This window comes from Toxorhynchites rutilus, chromosome 2 (assembly GCF_029784135.1).
Source record: "Toxorhynchites rutilus septentrionalis strain SRP chromosome 2, ASM2978413v1, whole genome shotgun sequence".
NCBI lineage: Eukaryota > Metazoa > Arthropoda > Insecta > Diptera > Culicidae > Toxorhynchites > Toxorhynchites rutilus.
The window spans coordinates 131,504,263-131,530,657 of record NC_073745.1 but is presented as its reverse complement, the minus strand read 5'-3'; the positions used below and the strand labels follow the sequence as shown (position 1 = coordinate 131,530,657).

Sequence of the window (26,395 nt, the reverse complement as noted above, 5' to 3'; positions counted from 1 at the left end):
TAAAACTGATGAGAGTGAGTCTGATGAAAACACCGACAAAATAAAAGAAATGGTGCTCGAAAATTGTAATTCAATTGTGAGAGAACTATCCCGCGAATTGCATATCTCTCACGAGACCGTTCGAGTGAATAATCATCAGTACATCTGCAAACGAGTCGAAACTGAAAAAACCACGTCGAAATCGAGCAAAAGCAAAGTGCATGTGACTGTTTTCTTCGATATTTATGGTGTTGTCCATTTGGAATTCATTCCGTTATGAGGTGTTCGAGAGAGAAAATTCGTCGCAAACGGCCAGATTTGTGGAAGGATAACACTTGAATTCTGCATCACGATAATACACTAGCTCATCATCGATCATAGTGAACGATTTTCTGTCCAAAAATGGCACGAACGTTATTGAACAAGCACCGTACTCTCCTGACTTGACCACTTCGTGCGACCCGTTTTGACAGCATTGGAGACATAACAACGAATTCGCATCGAGAACTGAACCGATTAACATCTTTCTCTCGCATTGCAAAACTTCCTGAGTGATAACAAATTGGGATCAAGCGAAGATTGTGAAAATCGATTGCCGTACTGGATTCAAACATTATTCCGCTGGGAACAAAGTTTTAAATGTGTGCGCTACAGCACACGTTTTACTTTAAAACTAATATGTTTTTCTTTTTCTACTGACCTCAATACATAGTAGGACACTCCGATCTCGTAGCTTGGCATCACTGCTTGTATTAGGGTAAATGATCTTGGTTTGTCCAGTCGAAAATATGATCATGGTTTGCCCACTTTTTTGAATGCTCTAATTCAGCGCTCTTGTGTCAAATAAGGCCTTCGGATGTTTCGAAACATATAAATGAAATTGCCTTTTACATGATTTATAGTAGTTTGATAGTATATTTTTACGAAATCACATGTTTTAAAGGATTATAAAATACACCTTCTATTTGTGTCAATGCGCCCCTCATTCGAGCTAACTTTTAATCGATCACCAGATGATTATTTGGCACGTATTCAGACCTTTTCTGGATTACAACACTTATAAATATTGTAAACATCATGCTTGCTCACCATTTGTATCGGATTTACATAGCTAAACCATTAAATTAACGCATTTTGATGAACTCAATTCTGATCATGAGTTGTCCAATTCAATAATGTTGTTTTGTCCACATGATTTCTATGGCAACCGCTTGGCGCGCTGCAGTTTGTTTATGTTTGTTTATGGTGTGCTTCGCGCATAGCAGAAGTATGGTTTTTCTGTGTTGATTGTGTTGAGGTGAACACTTCTAAAATGTCCAAGAAAAGGCAATATTCTGAAGAAAGCCTAAATTATGAATGAATCAATATGATGACAGTAAACTCAAGCAATGATAAATGCAACATCTAATTGTGAATTCGAATGTTTTCATTCAAAAATGGAGATTTCTAAAACCGGACAAACCATGATCATTTTTTTGGGCAAACCATGATCAGAGGTGGTCAAACCATGATAATAATTCTTCTTTAAGGAAAATCGTTAAAAAACATAAAAATTTGAATAATTTCAACACCTTATGGTAGTATTAGCAACTAGAGACTTGGGGCTTCTCAACAAACCCAAACTCGTATCGATTATGTGTGATTTTCATGAAGAAAAATCGATTTGCATTTACTAGTAAAAACACCCCAAATTGGACAAACCAAGATCATTTACCCTATTCTACCAATTACAATTTATCACTTCCCGAAATGCTCCGAAAAGTTTTTATGTCTGGATTGTTTTAATAGAAGACATTTTACGAGTTTGAAATAATGCTTTGAAAATGTAATTTCGAAAAAATAGATTGGTTTATAATGATTTTTATCGATATTTTACTCGTTTACTTTGAGTTGGGGCCGCTTGTGCAGTACTGCACACAGGTAGTTTTTACCCTTATATGGCAGATGGGGATGAAATTTTATGCCAGATGGGTTCCTGGCACCATCTAGTATAAGAATCGACCATTGGGCCCTCCAGGTTTTTACGAACTTTTTGGCCAAAACAAAATGGCCGTCAAAGTGTTGAGTAAGTCAATAAGAACCAAGACTTCTATGAGAGAGGCCTTGGGAAGCTTCCTTTAAAATGACAACAAATTATTCAACAAAATGGTGCGCATTTGACCCAAACCAGACAATCCGAAGCATCCTCAATTAAGTTTTGAATTTTACGCAAAAATAATGAATCTATTTTTGCACACCAATTATTAGCCAGAATGTGATCAAGTCAGACCTGTATATTCATTTGTCTCTCGTCTTTCTCTGTTATGTTGTAGTCCGAAGGATGAGCATTCGGACTACAATATCAGTCGCTCATATTTAATGGGAAGTCATATGTTTCAAACGAAAAACCTTCAATGCTTCTAACATGATAGTTTTGGTGATATGTTCATAAGAATATGTTATAAAAATATAACTCAATACCATTTATTAATTTTTTTGACAAAATATCAACATAAATTGTGTACTTCAAACTATCGTGTAACAAGAGATTCGATAGAAAAAAGCAACGATTATATATTCATCAAGAAACAGATTCATTGTAACACTACCGCAGAGAAAAAAAAAACGCAAATCGAAAGCAATTACAATGTTAATCCCAAGGTCTGAACCACCACAAGTGAGGCTAGCTGCTGCTTCTGACATATGGTCGCCATAAAACACGTACAATTCCAAAACAGAATATTACTCGCTGGGCGCTTATAATACACCTCAATCTGAACTTGTGCACTTGTATCCTCGACGCGACAACTGTATTTGTCCCTTGCTCAGTATGAGAAAAGTCGATTTTCTTGCATATCGGCGAAAACACGTTCGAGAAATTCACGCTCGTAATGATAGACTGATAAGAGAATTCACCATCTGTTATGAATTTATTAGGTAAAATAATAAATTACTCTTGCTCTATAGCTTGACCGACTGCATAGTAGAATATTATTATTCCATGCAGATATCGGAATATCCATATCGAAACGCGATAGCAAGTGTTTTGTTTCTCAAATAAAACAGAACAGCAGCAAAAAATGTATCGCACCATGTTCGAATTTCCGCATCCCATCACACTAATAAGCGACAGAAATAACAGCGCTTCCATAAGTGTGTTCGATGGCCTCGGAAATATAGTTGGATTATGTAGACATTGTTGATCTACGAATTATGAGCGGTGATGGGCATGATTTTCTGTTGCGATTAACAGTGAAACCTGCCGGGAGTGGTTCACTTTTGTGCTGCTAGGCTTGTTGATATGAACGAGACGCTTTTGGACGAGTTTCGCTGTAAATATCGAAAAATCTATCGAGAGTCAATCTTTCTGGTGCTGTGTAATCAGAACCGTGAGTGGTTCGTGTCATGGATAATTTTGTGAGTGGAGTCCTTTACCACCTGATGTCGCTGTTGTCTTCATAACATCTAGCTGTTTCAATTCGCGTTGACGACATTGAGCTACGGATGTTCGATTTGTGGAGCGTAAATGATAATAGATTTTCAGAAGGAATCAACACATTTTTAAAATAAAAATTATGAATGAAACTAACTTTTTTAATTCATGATTGTTCAGCGGCCAATGCGTGTGATCGGTTACAGCAACAGTAAAGTTTGTCGTTTGCTTTGCACTCAACGTCGTAATACAACTTGTAGACAAATTACTCAGCCAATATATTCGTGCAAAATTAATTCTCTGCACCCTCATGTTTGCCCTATGAGAAACTCCACGCCAAATCAGCCGGAAAAAAAGCCGATTTTGACGCGACACTCTTCGATTTTTTCAAACATTGTACATATGGTGGCAGCTACTTAAAATCACAATTAATGTAAAAATTGAAAAAAAAATCTCAAATCGGTTTCGTTTTTTTTTAATTTTTTCGAAGAGGGATGTTTCTGAGAGTCTTATACTATTTTAATCATCGATCGAGTTTCCACTTGCTGCAATTATGGCTTCCACATGCTTCCGGAACGATTGGCAAGTCCTAATAATGTAGCTTGGATCCATTCCTCTCCATGTTTGTCGACGTTTGTCTGTGGCTCGGTGTACTCGGGTGGCGTTCAGAACAGACTTTGGCGTTCATGACGCGCCATACTGAGTAATTCTGCGGATTAAGATCGAGGCTGGATGGCACCCACGTATCCTTTATTCATAACAGCAGATATTCCAGCAACCAATTCTGAGTGCGGTTCGTGGTGTTGCACGGAGCCTCATCTTATTTAAATACAACATTTGGCTTCAGGCCGTACTTCTCTTTGATCCACAGAAGAACATACTTACTTAAAATCCTGATGTAGACCTCCGTGTTTACTTTGTCGCCTTCTAGAATGAACACCGGGTTAATTTTTTGCCATCGCACTGAAGAGAGAAAGAGAGAGAGAGGAAGAACTTGAATCGAAGGTCCCCACCCTTTTTCCTGTTCGGGTGCAACACTTCATACGAATATAGCCCCCGACCGATCACGAGTCGTTATTCAACCGTCGAGCAAGTAGCAAGTGCAAAGTGCAAATCCAGAGCAAATAGCAATAGTAGCAACTTATTTCAAAAGTAGCAGCAGCAGATTTTCTACAGGAGTGCAATTCTACCAGCAAGAGAATAACGGCGCATTCGCATGCGTATTAATCGCATAAGTGTAAATAATGTGTATATATTAGCATTCAGTGATTATGATTAAAATTAATAAGGTGTAAATAGTACTCAAACACCATGTGTTCATTCTGCACTGCTCAAACCCTTTCCGAAGCACATCCCAAAAGGTTAGGCCTTTCACAGCACGGAGCGGAGTCACAAGGGCTCCCACCCGTCGAATAAAGCGTGAGAAACACGAGGGGTTCTTCCACGCACCCGTTGTCTCCATGAGTGGAACAACATTCAAACTATACAGTCAACCCCACAGTTCCTAGCAGACGGAACACGAACTATTGCATAATTTTAAAATGTCAAGAATTATCTGAATGCTCCAAATTCCACGTTCTGGTTGGAACCGGACTTATTGATGATGATGATGATGATTTTTTTCCTTTATTTACTTAATTAGGCTCAAGTGGATGAAGAGCCATCATCTAGCAGTACATTTTTCAAATATATTCAACTATTCAAACACTATTCAAATATATTATAACTACATAATTATTAACTTAAGTTTAGTAAGCTAAAACTACAGAACAATATTTCGTAAAAAAATTGTAATGGGTTGTATCTAGGACGGAATTATATTATTCAATTCACTTGTTTATCACTTTGGATATTATTTTAGAATGCATCGAACTTTTTGAAATACCTCTTTGGCTATTTAATTTTTTATTACTTCAGTAGACTCGAAAGAGTCGAGTAGAGTAGAAAAACTATCAGCACTTCTCGTTTATTTGGTTCAACTCGCATCAGACTTTCTCCTTCCCACTTAGATATCAATCACAAACTATGAACCCTTTTGCTCCTATATTTCGCTTGAGATGTGATCGAGCCCCACAACATGCAACAGTGAGGTTACAATGCTGGAATTTGAAAGCATACTTTCATGAAATATACGTTTATCTAAATAAATGCAGTGTATGTCTATATTCCAAAATTCTGGATACTCTCCCATATTCGCACTATCACAAAAAATTCTCGTATGCTGTTCTTCTTTGTCGTAGCACACCTCGATACAGTGGGCTTCCTCTCCTTGTATCGAGCTGTGTATGTATGTGTGTGAAATCAGCATTAGGCATGAATGATATCCGCTCGTTGCGTTATGCTAGCTCACTCGCATCTGTGTTTTCATTCTATTCTATTTTTGGTTTCCGCCTCTAGCCCTGAGAAGGGTTCTTGTGGAAAGAAACTCTATTCCATACTCCTCCTTCACCTGTCAAGAAAACAATCCTCCCCCGCTCGACGCTCTGCGACTACCATGTTGCTTCGATGATCACCACACGAGAAGTGGTGTGACTTCAAATGATGATGATGAGAAAGGCACTCGATCCCTCGTTGTTCAGCTCGACCAGCAACGATGTTATCCAGTCGGTGTCCACACAAAAAATGATGGCTTCAAATCACGAATGGCTTATTTAAACCAAATATGTTGAAAACGGACAGAAACTAATGTATCAGTTGCTCGTTATTGACAGCTCTGTTCGGGAATGCACACAAATCGGCAGAACAGATGTATGGGAAAATGAGAATGCTTCCAGTTTTCATTAATTTAAACTATTTAGTCATTAGTGGATTGTACTGTATAGTATATCAAATTAATCTTAGAGAATTTCCGATTCCATTGGTGTGCAAATCATCAGAATTTGTTCGCTGTGAAAATAGTTATTAACATTAACTTTATTTCACAAAAACGTGACCTGTTTTCTGATTTGGCACCCTTCCTGAAAGACGTAGTTCTACGTCAAAAATATAATTTACTAGCTGACCCGGCAAACTTCGTCCCGCCCAAAATTATTTTTTTATAAATTCCTTCAAACATTCACGTTTTCTTACTATGAGCAAGTTCATGGGTCCAATCGCAGAACTGTTCATTGATTGATCTTTTAATCGTCCCCGTTGAATTTACCTTTTACAATAAAATTCCTAGTATTTCATCATTATAATATCAGATTATTTTGAGACACAATTCTCGTTCAAGATTTTTCAACCACTTGCAAATGACATGTTTCTTCGTTACATGAAATAAATGTTTGATACAGAAAATATGATATAATAAAGACAGTCCTAAATCGAACAATTCCTTTCTCGAGTTCTACTCTTATCAACACATCCAGCGATCCTTTTTTTTGTTATAGATAGAAGAACGTATATCAGTGCGTTCCATCACATTGAAATCTATTTCCAGTTTCGGATAAAGATCAATTTCGCTAGCGCAAACATCAAATGGACTAACAGCACTTGTCACTATGTAGTTGTATAACATATGGGAATTTATTTTCCGAATTTTCACTTTTTCCTTTCCCAAATTGTGCTTGATTACGTGTCTTTTTTTTTTTTAAATGATGATGATGGTCCCACCTCTTTCCCCTACAAAGGCTTGAGCGGGACGAGTTATCTTATTGATAATAATTGAGTTACTGAGTTTATTACATCATACTAACCAGTAAGCACATTAAATTGAAAAGAAAACGGACTGGTTATCCCGCAGACATAGATTACTAATCGATAGAACAATTTAAGCCTTTGTCTAAAGTATTCATTCCATGGCATGTCGAGAGAATTTCCAACCCGGGAAGACCCTAGACCGATCGGGAATTGAACCCAATGCCTATGTCAGTATTAGCCATGAATTTTCAAGGGAAATCCCGCTTTATCAGATCCCCGGCCACGGCCTGCAATTGCGATCGTTTCCGAGTTCTAGTAGCTGAGCAAACCCAAGCCTTATTCTAGCCGACACTTCAGGCCCATCACTTCACATATCCCAAGGCATGTCAAGAAAATTTCCAACCCGAAAAAATCCTTGACCGATCAGAAATTGAACCCAATACCTATGTCAGCATTAGCCTAACATTTACAAACGAATTCCCGCTTCACTGGATACCCGACAACGGTCTGTTAATCGTTTTCGAGACCAGACAGCTGAGCAAACCTAAGCCTAATTCCAGCCGATACTTCAGGCCCTACATTCAACCTGGGGTATAAACGTGTCAACCTGAATCTGCGATGAGATCCGCCACAACACAGAAAAATCTTGATATAATTATCTGGTGTCTGCATAACTCGAAAACTAATCAAGTAAATGAAGCCACATTTGGCATGTGAAGGTTTTACGGGGCACAAAACGTTTCTATGGTGAATACACACCTCCCCCCATAAATTCCCATATGTTCTACAATTACATAGTGACAAGTGCTGTTAGTCCATTTGATGTTTGCGTGAGCAAAATTGATCTTTGTTCGAAACTGGAAATGGATTTTAATGTGATGAAACGCACTCCTATACCTTCTTCTATCGATACCAAAAAAAGGATCGCCGGATGTGTTGATAAGAGTAGAACTCGAGGAAGGAATTGTCCGATTTAGGACTGTCTTTATTATATTATATTTTCTGTCAAAAACATTTGTTCCACGTGACGGAGAAACATGTTATTTGCAAGTGGTTGAAAAATCTTGAACGAGAATTGTGTCTGAAAATAATCTGTTTATGATGATGAGTTTTGTTAGAAATACTAGGAATTTTATAGTAAAGGGTAAATTCAATGGGGTCGATTAAAGGATCAATCAATGAACAGTTCTGCGATTGGACCGATGAACTTGCTCATAGCAAGAAAACGTGAATGTTTGAAGGTATTGATAACAAAAAACAAATTTTGGGCGGGACGAATTTTGCCGAGTCAGCTAGAAACACATAAAATTCTCCAAGCTGAGCCACAAAACATTAGCAGTATCCCTTTATGCACACTTTATACGGCGGAAATGTATCATCCGAAGAATTAACACAAGTTGTGTTTCCGCTGTTATGAGGTTCATTTTATGGTGAAACACCGATGTCTAGCATAAAAATGAGACGTTTCTCCCTACTGTCACTATTGTGTTAATATCTCTTCCTCCAACCTTTAATTTGTTTTCCAGGACGAAGTGCTGGCTATCTCGGACAAGGTGATCTTGCGGGCGGACGATTTGCTCAACTGGATAACTAGTGATGTGGAGTGGAACTGGGGGCTACGAACCACATTCAACGAACACAGCGCGAAAGACTCGATGACGGTGACTCGTTTCCTCAGCAAAAACTTGTCGCTGGACTTTGCCGATGTGGACAAAGAGAAGCATTCTGGTTAGTTCTTCATTTCGTTTAGCAGTACACATACAGCACACACAGATAGAACATTAGTACGTTTCAATAATTATTATTTCCATCACTTGAAATGTTAATAACATGTGGAGGCGTCTCTTCATCGCGAATCGATTCTGATCGCGTGCTGCTGTCTTAATTGGGTTAATGTCGCTTCCATATCATGTTTCGCAGCATACTTTCTCACGATGGTGGCAGTCTTTGCTGTAGGAAATGAGAGAAAAAGGTTTTTTTTGGGTTAGAAATTTTGATCATCACTAAAAATAACAACGCGACGCCGTGATTTTGGATATACTCACGTTTTCAGGAGAATTATATTCCGTGGCGGTCGGCAACGATACCGAGGAATGCACTCACATTGCTTCTTCATGAGAATATCTTCCTGCACTATTACATCCACCTCATATCGATCGTGCGCTAATCCGTACTCCCCAACAGAATCGTAATACGATCGATAACGCGATTTTGAAACTGTACGACTTGAATCGAAGATTGAAGCTCGAGTTGTGGTCACTAGAATACAGCTAACGCATAGGCAAACGATCAATCGGTCGGGCAGCAACATAATTGCGGCTTACGCGGGTGGAGGAAGAACTTCGAATGGACGAATAGCTATTCTCTACACATGAGCTTTATGGCGCTTACAGAACGACTTCGATATGCACTGCTGTATGTGCGCTAGCAGTTCTCTACGATAATTACTTTTCAGATCGTTTCGCTCGTACCGTTCTAAGCTGGGTGTCACTGTACCCGGTTCATTTGTCACAACAACAGATAGAAACGTTAGATCCAAGAAAAAAAAACTTAGAGACATCAGCACAAATCGTATCACAACGGCGAGTAGAATGATTTATGCATGTCAGACACAGAACACAATTTTTAATGGTCAAATTTGTTTTGTTTTTTTAACCCTACATCATTAATAATATTATACTTGAACATTCTTCTATGGTTTACAGTCGAAAACATTGCTTCCAAAGTGGCGGTGTTGAGTTTTTCGCGGTATTGCCGCTACCGGTCAGTACTCAAACGTTTGGAGGGCGTCAGTGACAAATGGCTGCGGAACACCCTGATTGAGACACTCAGCGGTTTTGTAGCGACAACGCCAAACATGCGAATCATGTTCTGCAAGGATACTTTTGACTATCCCGAGCTCGAAACGCACGAGCTGCTGTGCAATCATTTGGCGCCCAAACTCAAGGGCAGGCCCCGTGGCAAGCGGAAGAAGACGGTTTCCGACTCTTCGTCGCAGCTGGTCAAGAAAGAGGGAATCTCAGAGGAAAGTGAATCGAATGATTCCGATGTGTCCGATTATTCGTATAGCAAGGTAAGCTCTGTGTGACGATCATTGCAAAGGGATGGTCCCAACCGTTGATTCTTTTTTTTTCTAGGTGTCTCCGTCGAAGAAAGTTGCTCTTCATTCAACGCCCCGGTATAACCCTAGACCAACGCGGGCATCACAAGGTAAGGTGACGGATCCCATTGCTGTTCCAGCCGCACCCGTACCAAGTCCACCGATTAAATCACAACCGCGAAGCAAATCAAAACCGCCAAAATCGAAAAATCGCAAATCAAAGGCAGGCCGCAAACCGAAGTCCTGCAAGATTATCACAAAGACCGACCAGAGCGAGGCAGAAGAGGAGCTTGAGGAGATCGATAGCTCCATGAAAGACGAGGTTCAAGCTGCGGAAGCTACACATTTGGGAGACGCTGAAGTGGACGAAGAGGAGGAAGAGAAGGAAAATAATTTGTTCCGAATTCATGACGGGATGATACCGGATGAAAAAGACTTTCTGCAACGACTGCAACAGTATCTGGATGCCAAAGCTTTGGCTTACGCTGATAATCAAGCAACGACCTTAAGAAATGGTAAGGCGCCATCAAATACGAAATTAAGCAAAATTGTTGGTTTTTTGGGGGTTGGTTCGTTGATTGTGTTTTGACTTTATTTTCTTTCAAATCTACGTTGTGGAAATTTCCTTTTGTTCCGGAGACATTTTTTCAAGTCCGTTCGTCTCGAAGGTTCGATTTATTATATAGCCTACTTTGATGATTTTCGGGACAGTAACATTTTTCACGGTTTGCTAATTTCTACTATTTCATTTTTTTTAAATACTTCAGGGGCAAATATAACCGCCCCCCTTGAAACTAGTTTCAACACAATTTATAACATAATTCTAGTCGAATTACACCGTCAGCGCCAGAATGTACTTCGATTATTCTCGCTAGAGGCCATTGTAGTGGTCTACGATGTATCTAGTTTAAAGCGGCTGATATTTGTACGAGCTGGTTTGGTCGCCCTGAAAATGGTTTTTTTTATTGTAAAATCAGTTGACGAAAAAATCGAACAGATTCTGAATCAGTAAAGATGCCGCTATAGCAAGAACCTCGGCCAAGTCAAAAACATGTTTGTTGACAAAATGACGAACGTTTGAAAAACAAAATGCCGTTTAAAACTTTTTTCTTACGTTTTCCCATTTTTAAAAAAATAGTAAATTTCAGAAAATATCATTCTTTAGAGGTTCATGCGATAGAGAGATGCTTGCAGATTATGTCCATATAAATTCGACTTGAACCGGTTCAGTAGAACTTGAGATATCGTGTACGCCAGTTTGAAAAAAACTAGTTTCGAGAAAAACGCGTTTGGAGTTCATTGTTATGGTCGTACCAGGTTAGATACCGCATCACTAAAATAGCTCTATCTCTGTAAATAATAGAATTCTCGATTAGTCCTATCTAAGGTATATTCTTGAATATCTAAACTACAGAAATATGAAGGAAACTTTTTTGATTTTTTTTTCGAATTTCTAGACTAGAATACTGCTTTAAGAATTTTTTCCTGTATCCTTCTCAGGATGCCTATAAATAACCACCGGGGTCAAATATGAAATAGTTCTCGATAAACCCCAAAGTATATCGATGAGCATTTATATTTCCGGTATCCTTCTCAGGATGCCTACGCATATCCTCCGCCGCCGGGTGTTCAAATATGTTGAGAATGAAGTAGTTCGCGACATGATAACCCACGCAATTCAGCGACGATACATTATATCATAAAGTGTTTTCCCGATATCCTTCTTAGGATGCCTGTAGATTCAAATAAGTTAAAATGAAATTGTTGGCAACACCAAACACAATTTGTGTTATGAATTAGTTTTTTAATTAACTATAAAATAGGATAGTGTGCTTCCTTTAAAGAGATTTGTTCTCACTGGAAGCGTATAATTTGTTGTAATCTATCTTAAATAAAGTGCTATTGATAAGAAAAAAAAATAAAATAAAATAAAATAAAACACACTTAGAATTCGAAAAACTTTCCTTCCCGCTGGAATCCGCGTTTAAAAAATTACATCACTTACCACAGTGAATCCTTATACTTACCCTCTCCTACTAACAATTATTCTTTCCATGATAATCGTGAGGGAACCACGCTATAGAGGGGACCATTCTGGCCTTCGGGCGACGATTATCATACTAACACTCCTTCCCTTCCCCTGGTGACTGTAAGGAAGTGGCCGGCGACGTTATTGACCATTTAAAGCTCGAATCACCGAAAATTGCACAACGAGAATGATTTGCTAGTCCCAAGCGTCATTCTGTGTGTTCTTTGTACAATTTGATCGGTCCAGGTCAATCACGGAGAGCAACCACGAATTGTACAGTCTTGAACTGAACAAAAACGAATTCGCTATAATATTTCCAATCTCGATTAGCCTAGCTGTCATCCTTGATGGAGATAGTTCTGCTACTGTCATGCGAAACCAAATTACACAAAAAATTCCTGAACAATGATTTACTTGGTGAGCCGATGATAGCCTAGTTTGATGTAATGATTGCAATGCCAGAGACATCAGCGAGTATGTAATTTGGTCACGTCCACAGCTCAATCCGAAACGAAGATGACGGGGCGTATGATGACGCAAAACAAGGAAGAACAAGCGATTTTTTGTTTTATCCAAAATATATATTTTTATTAAGGCTCATATGGCGTCAACCTGACGGGGCCGGGAGTTCAATATTTCGACAATGTTTGCCTTATAACTATGTTAGTAATATGTAACCGATTACTCGCGGTTGGCTCGAGGTTAGTATTACAAGTGTTTTCGTAATTGTGATGTTGCTGTCTTCAATGATCTGTACCTGTGCCCGACACGGGATACTTCCTATTGGGATGCAGCTGACTATTAATCAGCAACGCCCCCCTAGTCTGTACCCCATATCTAGCGTGGTGCGTCTTCTCGAGGAATCCAGGATAGAATGGTCACTAGCCGGCGCAATCATCAGCTCGTGTGAGTTGTCATGAGCGGTACAACCTTTGGCTTTTGTTGAATCATCAGTGGACTGCACAACCTTCGGCCCGTGCATCTGTAAAGAGTGTGTGTATGTATTGCCGCGACTAAGTAAAAGTTTATCGATCGGATAGGAGGGATATGAAACGGGGACACAACGAAGGAAACATCATTAAACGTTGACATCGGCGTTTCTGAGGAACAGGTATAGATGAAGCAGAAGATCAGGATCACGGCTACCTAAGATATCCCGGACGGGGATATCCGATTGTCTGCCTTTTGCTCTCAGTGCTCTAGAGAGCTGAGAGCGAGCAGCATGGAACCGGATACACGACCAGACAATATGCTCGATGTCGTTGTAGCCATCGCCACAATCACAAAGATTGTTTGCTGCGAGCCCAATGCGATAGAGATGCGCGTTTAGGTTAGCGATGTTCATTGCTTCGTATCTAGAACGGTTTGCCTTAGCGAGATCCAAGGCAAATAATCCCCTTCGTTTACTTTTTCTGCTTTTCTTTGTTAACGGAGACTTTATATCATTCGTTACTCGCTGTTAGATTGTTCGTTATTGACGGCATGGGTAGGGAAGCTCACAAATGAGCAGAACAAATGTATGGGAAAATCTAGAAATGTTTCTAGTTTTCATCAATTCAAACCGTTTACACACCAGGGGATTTAACTTTATTTCATAAAATCGTAACTAGTTCTCTGATTTGACACCCTTAATGGAAGACGTAGTTCTGCATAAAAAAAATTGAGATAACCGTAAATCTCGACTCGAATGAAAGAAAGTGCCTCTCTTTACCCTAGATAACGGGTGTTAAATAAAAAATGATAATTTTTTCAATCACATATAAAAACATTGTTTTTTAAATCGATTTCAGTATTTTTTATTAATAACATAATGTATTTTCTTCAAAAAAATGTCAATGAATGTTTGAGTAAGGGCCGTGGTCTGCTGTTCGACGCAACTCTGTCGCGATGCTCTCACAAGAACGTTGTACGGCACTTACGTCCATTTTCCCGATACAATTCCGGATTCTTGTAGTCAGTTGCTTCGTGTCCTTGGCCCTCCAATTGTTTTTATACACTAGGGCACTGAGTGAGCCAAAGAAATCCACTATTGGGCGGCACTGGGGCAAGCTTGTTGGGTTACGATCTTTCGGCACGAACGGTATCTTTTTCTCCTCAAGATACGCCAGCGTCTTCTTGGCGTAATGGGAAGACGCCTTGTCCGGCCAGAAGACTTACTTCCCATCCGCGTGATGCTCGTTCAGGAACGGCAGCAGGATTTTATCAAGGCACTCTTCCCGATAGATTTGTTGGTTGATTGCCAGACCGCTCGGCTTAAACCAAGACTTTGAAATGCCCCGGTCGGAAATGGCGATGTACAACATAACATTTTTTTCAAACTTGTACTTGTATTTCACTTCAGGCGGTGTGGATGACTTGTCGCTGGAGTAGTCATTATCATTTCCTGGAATATGCGTTTTGGACAGCGGAAAATAGCTTTCGTCGTCCAGAACGGAAGACGTCCCGCGGTATTTTTGGCCATCCACCGACACTGTGATTTAACCGTCTCAATCTGCTCCTTCGTGTACTCCGGCGACCTCGTCTTCTTCCTGCAGACGATTCCTTCTATCTTGAGGGTCCGATGGATCAATACGTGGGAGCAGCCATATTTCCGACCGGCGTCACGCAGGCTGGTTGCGTCCTTATTGTCAAACAGCTTCTTTAACGATGTCTTGCTCTGCTTCGTCATTATCGTCACCGGACGACCACTTCCGACCTTCCGCTCTACGTTCAGGAAACCCAGGATACGATATACTGTACTGACAGGTACATTTTCTTCCTTAAAATGTGCCACCGTGAACTTTTTTCCTTGCTGGAAATGCGTTTCTTAGAACCGTACAATGCGTTCGCGGAGCACGTGCTGTTTCGACGCCATCTTTGCTTTGGCTAAATTCAAACTAGCAAAACCAAACACGCCTACTGTTTCTAGGGAGCCCAAAGAGCAATTTTCTTGAAGAAAGAAAATTTTACGCTCTTTATTTGAGTTACTGAAAGGTATTGAAAAAAATCTCACTTTTTATTTAACACCCGTTAGTATGCGCCGTTTGGTCCATTCATCCTCACATTGTATAAATCCCGTTCCGTTTACCTCTGCGTAAAATTCCGAATACATTTTTTTCGCATGTTCTGTAAATCCAGATATTCTTTCATGCAACAATACCATCAACTTTTTAATTCAGATTGTTAATTTTACAATCGTTCGTTGATTGAGTTATGACCTGATTTTCGTCCAAACCTAAGTTGTGAAAATTCCCTTCTTTTCCGGATAAAACTTTTTCACGTCCGTTCATCTCGAACGTTTGATTTATTATATAACCGATTTGGATGTTTTTGGGGACAGTAACATTTTTCATGACATGACTTGCTATTTTCTACAATTTAATTTCTTGTTCAGTTAAAAAAATACTTCAGAGGTAAACAATAATTGTATTTTTTCTTTCATATTTTTCAGTCAAACTCTACCTGATCTACACCCGCGTGCTTAAGATAGGCGGTTACAATGAGATTACCAGTAAAGAAATATGGAACCAGATCCTGGAGGGGACAGGTGGAGAGAACGGTGTTATGACCAGACGTAAATATGAGAAGATTTTGCTACCTTACGAGAAATATCAGCGAGAAATCGCCGAGGCTGTGAAAAAAGAAATCGACGAGCAGAATGAAGCTTCTCACGAAAGTCAAATCTCACCGACACCTTACGACCATGATAGCAAGGAAGGCTTCGTGGAGCTGAAAGTGGAGAAACAAGAAATCGTCGCAGAGAATGATATTAGCATAAAATCTGAATCCAAAGAAAACAAAGAGAATCAGGAAATAGTTCTACAGGCAATAGAAGAGGTTCCAGTGAAGAAGGATCCAGAGGAAAAGTGCGCACCAGAATTGGTAAAGGATGAACCGAGCGAAGTACAAAGTAAACTTAGAGCGAAGGCAATGTCGCCTTTGTTGGAAAACACTAACAGCAACAGCAGCACAGTTACGGGGAGTCCCAATGGAGTTCATCTGGGAATGTCCCCCGTTTCGGTTCCGTTGACCGTTATCGTGCGTCCGAACATCGATGAAAAAGATCAACAATCGTCACAGATCCAAATAAACCAACCTCACACAACAATCACGGTTCATCAGACGACAATCCATCCCCAGGGCGGTCAACAGCCAAATAGTCAACAGATAAGTGGACAAAGTCCGCAGCATATAACGAATCAAATTCAAATCACAAATCAGATCCAGATCCAACAAATAACTGTGCAATCCAGCGACAACAGCGCTAACGGGGGTTCGAAAGATAGTCCACAATTTAAGTATAGCTTCAAGCAGGACAAATCTGGTCAGGAAATCAACATCGAATCACCAACTGCGGATAATGCGAAGGGAGCTAATTATGAGAATAACATTAGCGCAACGCTGTTCCCGTTGAACCGCCCCATGAACACAGACCCCGATCTAACAATCAAAGAGGTGTCGGTGTGTCCCACAAGTGGCACCGTTTCTATCAGCACCTCTACAACTAATCCTCCGGTAGGATCCAATACGCAGTCGAAGACTTCATCACTGCGACACGTGCGAATGAAGGCTGACCGTAAACCACCAGGAAATGCACCGAACTCTCCTGTTGCTGCTGCTGCAACAGTCGGGAAGTCGTTCGAAAAGGAAAATATTTCTCTGGTCAGTGGAGGTAGCAGTCTTTTCAGCGGACAAAATCTCACCACAATTACCCCCATTGCAACGAATTTGCTTAGCAGCGTTGCAGGAGCAACAGCTATCGCTGGATTAGCGTCTGGGTTTAGTGGGAATCCCGCTGGGATGAGTACTTCCAGTGAAACCGGCACATCCAAACCGGATCTGCCATCACCTACGGAAGTCATTGATTTGTTGGACAGCGATAACGATAGTGACTCTCCAACTCCCACGAAGAGCTTCAACAACACTGTCAAACAGGCGGAACATTCGATTCGTCCCATTCCATCACTTCTGCCACCGATGAAGAAGCGCAAGTTGGATATCCTCCGCGAAGGAGGACTCGAGGTCACACCGATTTCCAACGGAGCAAGTATTTTCTCTGCCATTACACAAAACAGCCCAAAAGCGGTCTCCAACCCAATGCGTATCAATATAATTGCGGAAGTGAGCAGTAGAGCGATTGATGATTCCCGTCCACGTGAAAGAAAGTGCATTCCCACGCCCATCGATTGTCAGACCGTTGGCATGTACGCGAAGACGGGGCAAATTTTCGGCAATCCAAAGGATGTACCTACGATTCCCACCATTCCAACGAGACCAAATCCTGTCCCAGGAGCAACAGATTTACTCGACCTCACGAGTTGCCGAACGTCATCGGGTGTGGAAAACCTCTCCAATAAGCCTCCAGCCGGACTGGACTTCACAGCATCAACATCGCGTCAACGAGCATCGTCCAATCAAACCCCCAAACGAGCACCACGAACGGCACCAAGTTTACAAATAACGTTGGTGCAAGCCCCCAACCAAGCTCCAACGCAGATGTCTCAACCAAGCCTGCCTGTCACCCAGCAGCAGCAACAAAGCCACTCGAGCGCGAAGAATAAACCATTCGAAATTGTGCCAGCACCAACCGGTGCACGTACCTCACCTCTTGCGAACCCAAAAGAACCAAGTCCGAAGATTTCTCTCGGACCATCGTCATCCAGCTCATCCGCATCGAGTTCCAATGGGACGGGATCGAATCCCAATTCTCTTCTCGAAACGGGTCTTTTGCTTGCAAACCTCCAAAAAGCAAATCCACTACTGGTTGCTAGTATACTATCTTCTTCGGGTCTGTCGAAAGCATCCATCCCTGGGTTAACTCAGCTATTGGGCACATTGACGGAACAATCTCCCACCCCGCCTAAGAAAGCTCCGCGACGGAGATCAAACTCTCAGTTTCAAGCCGCACCTCAACACAATCGTCAACCATCTCCCATGCATCAGCAGCACCAGCAGCAGATCCCTCAACCTCAACTTCAAATGCCAATGTTCCAACCCCCACAAAAATCATCCCCATCCCCGCAGCATCCACCCCCGTCGGATTCTCCCTCGCCCCATTCGCTCAGCCAGCAGATCAAGCTCCTTCAGCAGGTCCAAATGCAGCAGCAGCAGAAACTTCTGATCGAACAGCAGCAGAAAGCAGTTCTCGAGCAGCAACAGAAGGCTGCCCAGGAGCAAAAGCGCATCCAAGAGCAGAAGCAAAAACAGGCGCAGATGCTCGCGCAGTTGCAGGCACAGCAAAAAGCGCAATCGGCGGCAGCTGCGGCTGCTGCTGCTGTCGCTGCTCAATCTTCCCCCGCAATCACAGCTAACACTCGGGCACCAGTGACACCGAATCAAACGTCCTCCTCCTCCTCCTCCTCCTCGGCCACAGCATCACTCGCCAGCGGATTTCCCTTCGATCCGCTCTATCTATCGGCGATCTATGCCAATCCTAGTCTGTACCTCCAGGCACTAAGTCCGGAACAGTTGCTGCAGTTCTATAAGAATCTTCCCAGTGTAACCGGTATCGCGCCGCCCAGCAGCAAAAGCTAGCTGCACTAAAGGAACTTTTTCATTTGGAGTGAAACCCACACGAGTCGTCTAGTGAAAATCTTGATATACGTATATCCGTTGTACCTTCGTGAATGTGAGCGAGGCAGAAGTTTGAAAGGAACAAAATAGAACAAGTTTTGATTTTAGTACCGTTAGTATGTAAGATTGCTAATGAAAATTTATTTTTGTTGTTCGGAGAAGGGACGATTAGACTTTTTTTCCCTCGTGGACGAGGAACATATTGTTTTCTTATTTTTGCGAGTATGGTTAGTTAGAATAGACCTTTTCTAGTATGCTAGATTAACCTAGATGTATGGAAATTGGAAGCAAATGAATTGGTTTAGCTATTGATGTTTTGTATCATTCGAAGCAAAACGGTGCAAATTTATTGGTGAAAGAAAGTGTCACTTATTTAATTGTTGTTAAAAGGGCTGAGAGGGCAACTCAATGGACTTCACTCAAGGCAACATCTACTCTTGGTGTTGCATTCAGGAGGAACGAGTACATCAAGGATTTAGTGTTTTCCCAAAAGATATTTGATATTGTTTTATGTGCTGACGTTCATTCGGTGAGAATACCTATCTAGACTCAAGGGAAGGTCGGTAATGTTTTCCGATCGGGCTTTCGCCTTATTCTGGAAGCTTCGGGGTCGCATCTAATTGAATATTATAAAAAAAATGACGCATATATTAAAATTCGCCCATACGTGTAACATACCACGAAGAAGAACAAAGAGCGATGCAAGAATGAATAATATCACAGCCTAGAAAAAAAATATTTCTGTATATCACACTGAGCTCAATTATAGAAATCGAGACGATAAGAATTTTGCTCGATACAAATTTTTCATCGCTCTAAACCAGAGATCGAAATGCTCACCGATTTCAGACGAAAAACATCTGTTTTCACCCACAGGGAAAAATAGTTGAGAATATAGGAGACGATAAAATATTATACCGTTCTATCTCAAAATCCAAACAATCTCAAATTCCGAATACTTCATTTTTAAATGTAAATTTACTGAACTTTAATATTATAAATAATTGAATATTAAAGATCCTGGCATTATTTGTGGTGTAGGCTTCATTCTCACAACATCTACAGATATCGATACTGCATATAACTTATAATACTAAACATTTGCAAAAAATTGACTATCAAACCAGCGATAAAATGTTTGCGTTAGCAATTTCGGAATTTGAATCAAGAAAACCAGATTTTTGAGGGTATAGTATTTTTCTAAAAAAGATAACTAACTGGCTTTAATTTGACATATCGATCATCTGAATCGGTCTAGTAGCTCAAAAGTTATGCTTTTTTTAAATTGCATTTTTGCTGCTCGGAATTTGAGACAAATTTAATCAAACATATTTTTAGTTTTTCACCATGAATATGTATTTGTATAAAATTTTATGGCGGACAAATGAAATAAAAGACTCTTATGTCCAAAAACCACATTAATTTCGCGAAAAAGTACCATTTTGAGTAATGGGATACTGTTTAACACGTTCGTCATCCAACGCGATGCTTCTGAGTTTCTTGCGGGGCCCAACTTGCCCAACTTGACGTGATAAGAATACATATAGTAAACATTATCTTTCAACCCGCCTTATGACAGCTATTACCAGAATATTGGAATGCTTTACGCAATCCGCGCCTACCTACGTCAATAATCGTTCGACAATCCTTCCGTTCACAAATTTTGTCCTAGGCATCATACCAAACGTAAAAGAAATATCATTAAATTTACTTGTAACGAAGATCATAATCTGTGATAGATGAATTGCCCTTACGTGGCATTTGTTCAATCGTTTTTACTCACAAAGCAAATATATTGAATTCAATTGAATTCGGAAATTGTTTTATTCAAACAAGAATTCAATCAATACAAACAAATAATTGCTAAGCTAAAGTCCCACGTCAACCTTGCGGTTATATCATAGATTTAACCCACCCATTTTATGAAATAAAGTTAACGTTAATAACTATTTTCACTGTGAACGAATTCTAATGAATTGCATACCAATCGAATGTAACATGTCAAGCGTTATCTAAACGCCCTAACTGCCAAGTTTTGATTGGTCCGATTTACCGATTCCCCAACACAGACTTCAAAATCGATGTACCTGTGGAAATCCGCTCTGCAAATATACATGCAAGTCAGGGGTATTTTTCCCCACTGAGCTGTGTTTCCCTAACACGGACTTCAAAATTAATTAAAAATCGTTTCAACTTGCCCCAGTGTACCTGATTTCAATAGGGATGCTTCAAAATTAGACCGATAGGGACAGCAAACTACGCCATATTTTTTCCCCGCTCTCTTGACATTTCTCTTCAGTGAGGTTTGCCATTTCATAATGGAAAGATATACGATCCAACAACGAGTCGAGATTATGAAAATTTTCTACCGAATTCGGAGTCAATGGCATCAACTTTAAGAGCGCTACGTCCAATTTATGATCGTCAGAATCGTCCTGTCAGATCAACAGTTGAGCGTCTAGTGAAAAAATTTGAATCCACAGGCACAGTACAAAATGTTCCTGTGCCAGTGAGACAAAAAAGTGCCCGTAGTGTCGAGAATATTGCTGCCGCTAGCGCATCAATTGAGGAAGATCCAAATCAGTCTCTCACACGTCGTGATATGGATTTGGGCAATATGTGGTTTCAACAGGACGGCGCCTCAAGCCACACAGCGAATTTAATAATCGATTTATTGAGAACCAAGTTTGGTGAGCGTGTTATCTCACGAAATGACCCAGGCAATTGGCCGTCTCGGTCGTGCGATTTGACGCCGTTAGACTATTTCCTGTGGGGCTACGTCAAGTCTATGGTCTATGCCAACAGCCAGCGACGATTGATAAACTTCGTACGAATATCGAACGTGAAATTGCAGCAGTATCGGCCGATTTATGCTTGAACAGTCGAAAATTAGGTTAAGCGTCTGGACTTCTGCAAACGAACCCGTGATGGCCATGCACAAGAAATCGAGTTGTATACGCGAAGGCATCAAATTTACTTTCACATGAATAAATAATTTCATTGATATCCAAAACCGTTTTTGTTTTATTTAAGAAAAAAAACGTAGCGCTCTTATTGAAAAACCCGATAGAAATACCTACGTTGAAAAGGCAAAAGTTTCACTGGGAACGTAAGTGCCATCCAAGTAAGTATCTTTAGGAGCTGGGATTGACACTGATATTCTGTAAACGCTCTTGACGAGACCTGAATGGAAAGCGCAGCAAGAATAATTTGGGGTTCAATATGTTAAATGAAGATCGAACATAACCTAGCAGTGTTTTTAATTGAGTTTGAGCTTGGGTAGACTTTACACTTCGTAGTTGCTCTCCGTGATTGACCTGAACCAGCGAAATTGCACGAAGGACACACTGATGACGTTTGGGAGTAGCAAATCATTCTCATTTTGCAAGTTTCGGTGAATCGAACTTTAAATAGCGATGCCGGCCACGCTCTTACAGTCACCAGAGGAAGGGAAGGAATATTAGTATGGTATTCGGCGCTCGAAGGCCAGAAGGGTCGCCTCTATAGCGTGGTTTCCTAGCGTTTATCCAGGAAGGGATAGTTGGGAGGTAAGAATCAGTATTCACTGCGGTGGGTGATGTGATTAAGAGTTTATCCATTGTTTTCTTTGCATGATAACCTTGGATAACAGCAATTACAACCATCCTCTTCAGGGGCTTTGGACCCTCTGCTCTGGTTCTCAACAGTTTCAGGTTCTTTATCGGACATGCTACTATAGATACTCGTTATTCGCAGGCGGAGTTGATCTAGCAGTATTTTTTTTTATTTGAAGACGAATTGACAACGATAATACATGCCAATGTCAATTAATATGCCCGTACTATAAATTAATAAAAAGTATAGTATCAGGTTGGGGAAAAAGTAATCCATTATTTTGGGGTGAAATTCAAAACAGTTGCAGTAGAGCAACAACGAAGCGAGCTGATCAAACAAAAATTCTTCAACTGCTCGTACAAGTCAGGTTACCTGGTTCCAGCAATCTTCGAAACAAATGAAGAAATTGGTTCCCAGAGGCAGAGGCGATGAAATGCTCTAGACACAAAAAAATATACCTCATTCAGAAGTTCTTTATGCCTTTTTTTGTCACAAAGCGTCATTGAAAGATGAAGACGCATAGAAAGTCAAAACGAGAACCTATCCACAGATAAATGGCGAATTCTCAAGCGATCCAATCCAAATTATATTCACGCGGACTGAGCGCTAACGTCGTCGACCATGTCCTGTAAATCTAGGGAATGTGAACTCCCTAGATGCTTGCAATTAAAGCAAGACTTTTCGCTCGTCCTCTCTCGAGCGCTTCGTGATTAATCTAGGGAACTTATTTCCCTAGATGTCGGCAATTGAGGCCTAAGAATCACGGATTTAATTAAAGGCAACGAAGCCAGGGAGCCTATTTTCCTGGACTTGTTTTGGTCTCTTACGGGCTATGCCCCTTCCAAAATTCCCGTAATCGCGAATACGTTTCAGTATCAGACGGCTCCAGATTGGTCCGTCCGAGTGAAACTCGCAACTACTTTTCGGTGGGGGAAATTTTGGGTGTGTGTGTATGTGTGTGTTATACCTTTACTCGAGCTCCTTCCTTGTTAGGAGCTCTGGCCTGGTGCGTGGCGCCTGGTTGCCAATTTGGGGGTATCCGGATTCTGATGCGTGACGCCTGGTTGTCAACGCTTAGTGGGTTTTCGGATTCGGATATTTTTAACTTGAACTATTTTACTTGATTGAACTTTCCGTTTTTATTTGAACTGATGCTTGAACTTTGAACTGAACTTAAATTGAATCTTGACTTGATCTAAACTGCACTGAACTTGAACTTGAACGGGAATTGAACTGACTTCCTAGGCCAGAATCCCGAGTATATATATACCCAAGAATTCATTCCTAGGCGTTAAAACTATAAACGAGAGAAAAGATCTCTCTTTCCTTCTCAGACAACCGAGCCCATATCGATTGTCTGCCTGCTATTTCCCTACATGTAATTTCTACCCGCTTATCTCTGCGGACCTCTGTCGCTCTCGCTAGAGGGGTACAATTTAGAAAGTTTATTACTCATCGTCGGCCTAAAATGTTATTTTTGTTTATAGCCCTTCGTATATTGGATAATGGGCGAGGCCAGGCTTATTACCAGCAATAATCATCTTTCGCCTGGTGCCTTGTTGTCTTTGTGTATTCCAGGCGCCTTATCTGTCTATGCTGCCTGCTCACGGTCCCAAATGAACACGTGATTTCCTATCTTGTATGCCTGCGCTACACTATGAGTAATACGATCTATTCAGAGGATCGTGCGGGTCACAAATTTGTTTATTTATTTGTCCCTACTTTCTGGTGCGTCATGCACCGCTTGTCTGAAGCTATACAAAAGGAAAAGAATAAAAAAGGGATGAATCACATGGCCGTATCTGGTGATTCATTGGGCTATAAATTTTCTATGCGCTCGTTTGCGCTTCAATAACATTATTTTGTTTATTGGCCGGCCTTGCTATCTAAATTGGGTCCGTAACATGTCCCAACTCGCTTGCAGGAACTTCGTTAATAATTTCCGATTTGACGAAACTATGCTAAGGAAAACAAATGCAACGCAACGCCAAATCTCAACTCAAAAACATTCCAAAGGAAAAGTATCTCAAAACCCCAAAAATTCTGGTGATCTGAAGTTTTCTGAGATTAGTGGCGCCACACTTGTAGCTCCACACAAATTTCAAAAAGACGTCATTAGGGTTTCTCGTTAAACTAAAATTCCTCGTGGTGAACCCCCGAAATCCACGAAGTTTCGCAACCTGGGACAATCGGTACCAACACTGCGGTTACCGCTAGTTTCAAAAAAGTAAAATGATGGGATTCCGACTCTCTCAAATGAACCTAGCGAGCGCACAATCGTTCAGTCTACTCCTCCTCAATGAGCACTACGTGAGCTTGAAGTGCAATAACATACCGTTCTGAATCATATTTCGGACGCTTAAGGCATATGATGCAGAGAACAGATCTCAACTTTATGCACAGGAATTATTTGGTTGATATTTCTAATAAATTAGTTCAATATGCTTTCAAGCTTTCTACTTTGGTACCTATTAGATTGAAAACATAAAAAAAAATCATCGAATAAAATGCTTTTCAAATGAAGCGAATAAGAATTAAACTTCGGAAACCATTTATAAAAAATCAAATTCCGGACACTTGATTTTGTGATTTTTTGAACGAAAATTACATTACACTTGATTATATTTGAGGGGCTTAGAATGAAAGGGGTGTAAGTGATTTGATCGATTTCTCTACATCGACTCTCTCTTTGGGTCATAGCTTAGCTGCAAATACATTCCCAGCTGTATTTACCAATGTGGAAAATAGGTCGGAACCTCGACTATCGGATTCTATAGCAAACTTAAATTGGAAAGTTTTTGCAGTTGAGTTATTAACTAAATAAAAAGTTGATGAAGAGAAATCGATCAAGTCACTTACACCCCTTGCATTCAGAGCCCCTCATTTCATAGTCAACTGCGAAACACTTACCAAGCAATTACAGTAACCTGATAACGATGATGAGAACTGATGAAACACGAGAGAAATTTAAATATTGATGAAGGGGTAAATTTAACGTGCTCACACTAAGCAAACGTCACACAAACAATAATGAGTGGATTTTGGATTCTGTATGGATTCTTTCCTACTATGTGATAAATCAAATGTAATTCTCAAATGAAGTGATAGTGAAAACAAGGGATAACTTTAAAGAAGCAATTGTGATATTAATTTTATAGTTAATTTTATAGTTTATAGTTTTATAGTTTTTTAATTTTATCTTCAGTGCATTAAGCATTTCTAGATGTTAGAACTAAGTGTCCGAAATATGATGCAGCACAGTACCACAATAGTTCAAAACAATGGACGCAATGTTTCACACTAACAGGGGGAAAGAACCACAGTTTAGGAAGGAAGGCAGTTTAACCCATTAGTGCCCAGCGTATGAAATTAATACGCAAAAATGCCCGTTTTTGAAAAACTGTTTTCGCTGAAACTAAAGTGTTAAGTGCATTTTAAATGATACCACATGACAATTTAAGAGTGTTTTTTTGTGTCAGTATCATTTTTGTTATTTTTTTGTGTATTGAAGCTTGCAAAGTTCGAGTTTAATGGGGTCGCAAAAGTAAACATAAATTTATCAAACTTTTACCTCAGGATTCTAAATTGCTCAAATCTGTGACACAACACTACTAGACGAGTGTAAAAAATCATATCTAGCAAAAAATCCGATGAAAATTATGAAACCGCAAAAAATCTATGTTTACTTTTGAGTGTATGAAATTTCGTACGCTGTGCAACTACGGTATATTTTTGACGTAGGACTACGTCTAACCGGAAGATATAGGGGGTGAAATGGAAATCTAGGCACTGAACAAGTAGGAAAAAATGCAAGATTTGGAACGCTTATAACTCGAGCATTTCTCAATAGATCGCAAAGGTTTTTGCATCAATTGATAGGAAATATATCTACGCATCTATCATAACGAATAACATTTCATTTTTTCTCAATAGGATATATCAGCTTCCCGATAATCCGGAGGAGCTGTACAATTATCTGATTGATTTGGATGAAGACGCTTTCGAAAATCTAGTGTCAACAAATGATATTGACTTTGTCATCGTGCCCCCAAGCGGTGGAGACAGCGATGTGGATGCTGGAGATAGTGACTCGGAGGACGGCCCTTCC

General features: G+C 40.3%; 2 protein-coding genes across 2 annotated transcripts in view; both read left to right on the top strand.

Annotated features, from left to right (window-relative positions):
* The window catches only part of LOC129765246 (uncharacterized), a 124,589-nt gene extending 106,866 nt beyond the window's left edge, over positions 1-17,723 (top strand). Inside the window, 5 exon segments of the mRNA XM_055765341.1 lie at positions 8,539-8,740; positions 9,718-10,085; positions 10,150-10,627; positions 15,572-17,322; positions 17,324-17,723. Of these exon segments, the coding sequence (XP_055621316.1) occupies positions 8,539-8,740; positions 9,718-10,085; positions 10,150-10,627; positions 15,572-17,322; positions 17,324-17,581 (3,057 nt within the window). The 3' untranslated portion in view covers positions 17,582-17,723.
* LOC129766125 (PAX-interacting protein 1-like) lies at positions 17,617-18,654 on the top strand. The gene has a single exon (XM_055766591.1). It carries the CDS (start codon positions 17,617-17,619, stop codon positions 18,652-18,654), a length of 1,038 nt encoding a protein of 345 aa, XP_055622566.1.
* The last annotated feature ends 7,741 nt before the right edge of the window (positions 18,655-26,395 follow it).

Bases quoted from the DNA above. Each gene is read 5' to 3' on its own strand.
- LOC129766125 (XM_055766591.1), top strand. From the start codon at position 17,617: ATGTCTCAACCAAGCCTGCCTGTCACCCAGCAGCAGCAACAAAGCCAC.